General features: G+C 43.2%; 1 protein-coding gene and 1 long non-coding RNA gene across 3 annotated transcripts in view; both read left to right on the top strand.

The window, feature by feature from the left end:
• LOC125951942 (uncharacterized) overlaps nucleotides 1–2,026 on the top strand; it is a 60,075-nt gene extending 58,049 nt beyond the window's left edge. Inside the window, exon 4 of the long non-coding RNA XR_007468803.1 lies at nucleotides 1–2,026. This exon is cut by the window's left edge and continues 2,817 nt beyond it. This is a non-coding gene — a long non-coding RNA (uncharacterized LOC125951942).
• Nucleotides 2,027–2,861: 835 nt separating this feature from the next.
• Nucleotides 2,862–7,475, top strand: LOC125951939 (ankyrin repeat domain-containing protein 13C). Of its 2 annotated transcripts, none has more exons than XM_049681093.1 (6): nucleotides 2,862–3,169; nucleotides 3,248–3,289; nucleotides 4,684–4,788; nucleotides 4,857–5,656; nucleotides 5,730–5,977; nucleotides 6,323–7,475. In XM_049681093.1, the coding sequence occupies exons 1-6, from the start codon at nucleotides 3,064–3,066 to the stop codon at nucleotides 6,378–6,380; spliced, it is 1,359 nt and encodes a 452-aa protein (XP_049537050.1). In that variant the 5' UTR covers nucleotides 2,862–3,063; the 3' UTR covers nucleotides 6,381–7,475. The 2 variants fall into 2 exon arrangements, with proteins under 2 accessions (XP_049537050.1, XP_049537051.1); XM_049681094.1 differs by having other exon boundaries at nucleotides 6,343–7,474.
• The last annotated feature ends 25 nt before the right edge of the window (nucleotides 7,476–7,500 follow it).

The following is a 7,500-nucleotide window of genomic DNA, read 5'->3' as shown; positions in this document are numbered from 1 at the left end:
ATTGAAAGAGTGAAAAGAAGAAAAGTTAAACGACATTCAAGCTATACAAAAACAGTTCCAAAACCGATGCGCAACTTATGTACGGAAAACGAAATGCGCAAAATCAAATCCGATTACTAACACGAAAAAGAAAGAGAAAAGACTCGACATATCATGAAACGATTGAAAATTTCCCTCGCATTGAAAAGTGAAACATTTTTTAGCAAAGAAGCGCACGATATAAAACAGAGAAACGAAAGCAAAGGAGTAATTTCCTTTGACGCGCAATCAGTCCACCACCAGAGACAGACCGGTCGGTAGCAATTAGAAAATACAGACACACATGCAGAGGCACAAATCCATGCGGAAGATGACGATCACTGATGATCCTTTCCTATCGCTTCAACCAACCCTCGTGATCGTCGGGAATCGGCTAAAGATCCTAAAATACTACAAAGTTCCTGTTCCCTTGGTCTGTTACTCGATCGAAAGCGGAGATCGGATCAGTACGCCGGGGAAAATTGTTTGATATTTCCTGTTTTCTTGTAACATTCTCTGTTGGTTGAGTGTGTGCCACAATCGCACAGGTCATGTTGGTGCGTGACTTATTTCTAAATTAAGATGCCACGCTTGAGGCGAATAGGCGGGATGGCTGGTAAGCATATGCGGTGGAGGGGAAGAAGAGTGCAGCAGCTTCAAGCAGTTCAAGTGACGATCGGGAGGGCCGAAGCTAATGTAAGCAACGTTCTGTATCCTTCATTTGGTCATAATTTGAATGGTTTGAAGTTGCTTCGCTGTCTGGACCTTCGGCATATGGCACGTGTGATCGTGTATGGCCTGTCCTGTCCTGTCGGTCCGGGCCAGAGCATTGTGGGGTAGTCCAGTTCCTATCCACCGAGCGCCACTGGAAGCCGTGTTTCTCGAGGTCACCATGTTGGAGTACGCCTAGCTCACTAGGAGTCCCGACGTTGTCGTTGGTGACACCGACAGAACACAACAGGCAGCCCCAGTGGCGTCGTGTGTGTTTTCAAGGCACAAACGAAAAAGGTAAAAACAGTTCCTACTAATTAGTAACAACAAGCAGCAAAGACTTATACTGGTTGAGCGTTTTTCGGACATTTTGCGTTCGATTTGCCAAACTTATCGATTAATTCCGTTCGCCCACTCACCTTCACGGAGCGTCTGTTTTTATTTGGTAATTTTTAGTGTTTCTTATCCCACCAAAGCAAACCCACAAACCATGTTGGGAGTCCCGAGGTGTCCTACTACAACGTTATTTTGAGAGCTCAAAACTCAAGTTAAAGACTTATGTGTAAGCTTTGTTTGATATGCATATTATTTGATCAAAATCAAAGAAGAGCAAGACGAAGAACATGGTGAAAAGTAACTATTAGAATTAGATAACAGACCCCGAGTGCTACATACATACACACACAAGTACACAGATCGCTTCGGAACAGAATCGTAGAATCCTTCATTGCTCGTGCATGCCACACAGCTGGACAGTTTTGTTTGTGAAATTCAAGCCTCAAAATTGTTAGTCGTATAACATGTCAGATGTGTCCAGCACGCACTTTATGAATCCAACAGAGCCATGCACAAACGAGCGCCAGAAAATCCGGCAGATTAACTAACTATCGGGCTGGGTTGGAAAATAAAACCTGTTCAAAACGATACTAGCAGCAAGAAAGGCTGGGAAGTAAAGGTGTGAAAAATCAATACTCAATACGATCTACATACCATCCTACAAATGAATCCCTTCCTGCCCCAACCAGCCCACTTAATACATCTTACTATCTTACAAGAATGAAGCAACAGAATAAGCAAGATCAGGAGTCCTCACACCTAAACGTACTATGCTAACTATTCGAATGGAAATCAGTGAAATGCAACACACGGCCGTTAAGGTTACGGATGCTACGGAAGCTCGGGAAAACTAAATTCTCGAACCACTCATATTCGACAAACACAAAAACTCACACAGAACGCAAGCAGAAAATTCTACTTACATTGTATAAGATATATTGTCAGATGTAAAAGAAGAAAAATAAACTTATTTGGTAGTCAAGCATTTGCACCTTTATTCACTATCACTTGCATCGAAATCATTTCAACATTTTTATAATGGAAACTTTGCGGAGATAATTGACAGAATACCGAGTTTCAATTGATTTACCGATACGTTGGTTCCAATCGAGGATTCGAGAACATTAAAAACTAAACCACGTTTTAATTCCAAATTCGTTGACCGTTTTTCAAACATTTGAATGGAGGTTTCTGATTTCCAGGCAAGAATCGGTCTAAAGTATCCATCTGCATCCCTTTCCTCTACAATTTATCACGTGTTTCCTTTCTTTGTCGTAATCATTAAGCTATTACCTTAAGCAAATGAGAAGAGATCAAAAATTAGTTTAATCTACGATATTTTCCCACAAAAACTCAAGCAAACTTCAAAACGAAGTCCAGCTTGAACACGGCCAATATGCAACGCTGATGTCGGTGGCCTTGAAAAATGAAAGCCGAGCTAGGTCATCAACCACTCGGGTAAAGTAAGTTTAATGAACTCGACCTGATGGTCTTTTGTTAAACGCTGGAGGCCCTTTTAATTTTGTTTACAAATATTTGACCCTGACCGATCAGCTGAAGAACGCGAGATTGAGGAAGGTCGCGGTTTTGGTCTAGATTTGGAGACACTGTTTAAAAGGCAATTTTTTCAAAAAAAATCTTTTGTGTTACGTGGGAAAATGTAAAATTCTGACACGCACACCAATGCAGGTGATCTCACTCATACACTATAAAATTCAAAACCCGTCCCGTAATATCCCGTAATCGAGACTCTCGTCCTCGCACCCTCCCCCGTAGGCGCACTCTCGCGAGAACAGTCCACGGCTCCGGAACGAGCCTCTGCGTCGTCGATCCGAGCTCCGTTGCTTTAACGTTGAGCCGGTCCGGTATACGTTCGCGATCGTGAGAATCGAAATCATGTGCTGAAAAACAGTTCCCTAATCCAGCACGGAAAAGCGTAGTGCCGTGTCTTTTCTGAATCGAACAATAAAATGTGTTTACGGCGCAGTCGTCGGAAAAATGACGGCAACCTCCTACCCGCTGCATGAGTGCGTTTTCAATGGTGACACCCGCAAATTATCTCTGCTGCTGCGGACACACGAAATCGCAGAAAAAGATAAGCATGGTAGGGACTACCTCCCTCGACGGCGAAAATTTCCACAAAGACCATCATTATATTAATTTAGATTCACTTTCGTTTTAGGCAACACGCCACTGCATTTGGCTGTTATGCTGGGGAGGAAAGGTAACGACGTTGACACAAGATTAAGAAACAGAAAAGAGACTTCCACCTCGTCCCGCGCTTTCATCTGTTTGATGAAAATTAAGTGAAATTTCCCGCTGCAACGTGTTTCGTTCGTTTGAGATGAGATAACCTTGTGCCCTGGTTATTTCAAGAGGCGATTTGTGATCAGTGCCAAGTAACAAAGCTTCATTTATCTTAAGGCACCTGACATGACGTCTCTTGTATTGTAAACGAAAAAGTGGAACTGATAAACCCTATCATCGCCAAACCTTATCACAGGCCGCCCGCCACATAGTCACCAGTTCGCAGAGTGATTGTGCGCCACAATTCACACCCCTCCTTCTCTCCCTGTAAACACGAAATTTCAATCAAATCAATACCTAATGAACTTTCCCTGTTTGTTTCTTCTACGTTCGCTTATCGGAAGTCAGATATTGGCGTGACTGTCGATAAGCGCGATGCCGATGATGAAACGAGCATCAGAGTGACCTAGTTGCAAAAGAATGTAATACTTCCTGGTCGCAATCCCAACCCAGGTTGGCCTGTTTTGATCCCCATGGTTGCTATTTGATGAAGAAAGTCCTTCGTTTGCAAACAAACCATCGTTGTAACCTTGAGTTAGAGTCTCTTACTACGTCTACTACGTTTACACGGAAAGAGAGAGATGCAAAATTATGGAAATGAGAAATAGTTGAAGGAAGGAGATAGCAAAGAAGATCCTTGTTGATTTGTCGAGGGCGCGTTGGTTGAGCCCCACCTCAATTCCACCTGTTCCTTTTTTATCGATTACAGTGGGCTTGCTCACGAACATCCTTTTAGAGCGCATAGCTTCTCCCATTCTTATAGGTACAATCATAGCTTCCCTTCTTTATTTCCTGCGTTCGTCCTTCTTATGTGAAGGGACTATATATAGCCACACCATCAGTGTGTTTCCGCTTTGGCCAAGGTCCCAACCGTCCATATCCTCTGGAAACCAGCTTTTTCCGCCAACGAAAATTAATTCGTGCGAAGCTCTTGGTACGCTTGTGTTGACGTGTCAATGCGATGGCGATACTATACATGGTGGAAGACTAATGCTATTTTCTATTTGTTAAATTCGCTCTTGATATAATGCTAATCTGGGTTTTGCCTTTAATCTGGTTTGATATACATACTCCTATGGAGTTTTCGTGTAGAATACATATCCAAAGGTCATCACAAGTACGAGGAATCGATTGTTCACTGGCAACGCATGCATGATTAATTGATTTATTCACACCTTTGCAATTAAGTATTCATTTTCGTTATCCTTATCGAATAAGTTTCTTATCACGAAAACTCGAATACTCGTGGGGTATCGATCTTTAAAAAAAAGTCTTTGGGTATTGAATTGATCTTGTATTTCCCATTTTCAGAATGTACCTTTCTACTGTTGGCTCACGGCGCACCGGTTAAAGTAAAAAACTCGCAAGGATGGTCTCCGCTGGCCGAAGCTATCTCCTACGGAGATCGACAAATAAGTGAGTTCATCGACTGATTAAACCTTCAGCACACCGTGTAATGTTCAATTTCGATCTATCATCCACAGTCAGCTCGTTGCTGCGCAAGCTGAAACAACAGGCTCGTGAACAGATGGATCAGCGAAGGCCCAATCTCGTCAAAGCCCTCAACCAGATGGGAGACTTCTATATGGAGCTCAAATGGGATTTCCACTCCTGGGTTCCACTCATCTCGCGCATTCTACCTTCGGATGTGTGTAAAATCCATAAATCCGGCTGCTCGATCCGGCTCGACACGACACTGGTCGATTTCTCGGACATGCGCTGGGAGCGTGGCGATATTTCGTTTATTTTCCGGGGAGAAAATGCTCCAAAGGATTCGTTAACGGCGCTCGATAATGAGTGCCGCTGCTATCAACACGTGCGTCACGAAGAGACGGAGCTGGAGATTGAAGACGAAGTGGACATCCTGATGTCAAGTGACATTCTTGCAGCACAGATGTCTACAAAAGGCATTAGTTTCACAAAGGCACAGTCCGGTTGGATCTTTCGCGAGGATCGGCGTGAAACGGTGGCCGGGGTGTACGACAGTGATCTTTACACAATTAACGGGCTGACGCTCGAACAGCGCAAACGGCGCGAGCACTTGTCAAGAGATGATTTGCAGAAAAACAAAGCACTCATGGAATCACTAACTAAAGGCGGCCAGGCACAGAATGCCGAACAAAATGGTGGAGAGATCTTTAGGCGAGCCTCACTGCAACCACCTCCAACCAGCAGCATCACCTGGGAGGAATACATTGCGGCTGACACTGGGCAATACCCGAACCTGGGCCGTGAACTAGTGTATAAGGAGTCGAGTAAGCATTTTAAGGCAACTGTAGCTATGGTAAGTTATAACAGACTTGTTCGATCCTCTTTCAAAAGCCTATACTTTTTCCTACAATTGTCCCTTTCCTCAGAGCAAAGACTTTCCCTTGAGCATCGACATGCTGCTGAACGTGTTGGAGGTGATAGCACCGTTCAAACACTTCAGCAAGTTGCGCGAGTTCGTTACTTTAAAGCTGCCAAGCGGATTTCCGGTCAAAATCGATATCCCCATCCTGCCTACTGTTTCGGCTAAGATTACGTTCCAGAAGTTCGAGTTCCGAGATGACATCTCGCCCGATCTATTCACCATCCCGGATGACTATAAGGAGGATGCGATGAGGTAAGGTCTCCCCTTTGCTTACTCGATACTTCTCTTTACCACTCCAATACTCCGCTTTCATGCTCATCTCCATCGTCTGCACCGTTTTCGCGTCCTTTCTAATGCGCACTCTTATTCTCTTTCTTCTCTTTGTTTTTTTGTATCTCTTAATTTCGTGGTTACCATCAACCCTCTTATTGTTTACCCGTGAGCCTTTTATCTTCCTCGCGCATCTCTACACCATCAACAACAACGTTCGATTGTGTAATGGAACATCTAAACACGAAACGCACCTTTATACCATTTTTACTGAATTTGTTCCGCTCCGGACATGATCGTACGAGAATGACTTATTAACATGCCCAGGTTTCTCATCTATTTTATAGATTTCCTGATTTATGACCTTTCGATCTCGACCGATTGAACGCTGCTCGATTGTTCATGAGCGGCCACAGCAGTCCTCCATTTGTCGCCCACATTGTACCGCCGTCTTCTGCCATACTTCAACCCGTCCCGGGAGGCTGACACTGTTTTCGATCTCGTTTCATCATTTTCCATTTTTGTCACTTAGCAGCCGCATGCCAGGAGTCTGAAGCATGCAGAAGCGATCCCCAGGAACAGTTCAATCAGCTCTTATTAGTGTATTACGAAGGAGAGCACAGTATTTTAACTGTTAGCAACATCGGCGTCATGTGTCTGTCTTAAGCAGTATGCTGAAATCTTTTACATCTCCTCAACAATAATACAGACCATCTCCTGAAGAAGTAGAGCGTGTACACGAAATAAAACCAACCTTGGAACACACACAGGGCTATTTAAATAAAATTGAAGTAGGAAAATTTTGCAAGAAAGGCATAAAATATTGAACAAGACGAGTGAGGAGAAAGGGTGGTTATCATTTTGACAGTAATTCGAGTCAACTAGACATATGAATCGTTAACAAAAGTAAGATACATGTTTCGCAATAATCAATTGTTGAAACAGCGTGTGCGTTTGGGCAAAGTCATTCAAACACTTTGCATGATGGTAATATTAAGCGAAAACAGTCTAGATGAACGTGTCTAGTTAGTAGTTACTACGATCTTAAGATGCTTCTGTGTATCGTGTCTAGAGATTCAAGAGAAGAAGGAACGATATTGAGTAATACGGAGTGCAATTTTCTCTCAGGTTGTGTTGTGGTCTGGGAGCTTCGCTTTGTGTTGTATATCGCTTTGCCACGATTTCTTCTGGATCAATATGGACGAGGCGATCGTGTTCTAAGCAGTTTTCGATGTGTGTATTAATGTGTGGAAGAGAAGGAGAAGAGAGGGACGAGGCAAAGTGATAGAGGATATTGAAAGGCCCTGGGGCACGAATATGTTGTCACCAAATGGCGGATATATCAGTGAAACCAAATTCGCAGCAATTTGTAAGATGAACTTTGTTAGATAAATAGATGGGAGATTTGGTGAGTGAATTGGGAAATGATTAAAATACAAATGAAAATCATAAACATTCTTCAAACATATTTCGTCTGGGAGTGAGTACTTTTGAAAGAAATTTTC

The sequence above is a fragment of the Anopheles darlingi genome, chromosome 2, assembly GCF_943734745.1.
Source record: "Anopheles darlingi chromosome 2, idAnoDarlMG_H_01, whole genome shotgun sequence".
NCBI classification, from domain to species: Eukaryota; Metazoa; Arthropoda; class Insecta; order Diptera; family Culicidae; genus Anopheles; species Anopheles darlingi.
This window is presented reverse-complemented; position numbering and strand designations above follow the sequence as displayed.

Coding starts and splice junctions, on each gene's coding strand:
- LOC125951939 (XM_049681093.1), top strand. CDS start 3,064: ATGACGGCAACCTCCTACCCGCTGCATGAGTGCGTTTTCAATGGTGAC. Junction 4,789..4,856: donor CTACGGAGATCGACAAATAA/GTGAGTTCATCG, acceptor TATCATCCACAG/TCAGCTCGTTGCTGCGCAAG. Junction 5,657..5,729: donor TTAAGGCAACTGTAGCTATG/GTAAGTTATAAC, acceptor CCCTTTCCTCAG/AGCAAAGACTTTCCCTTGAG.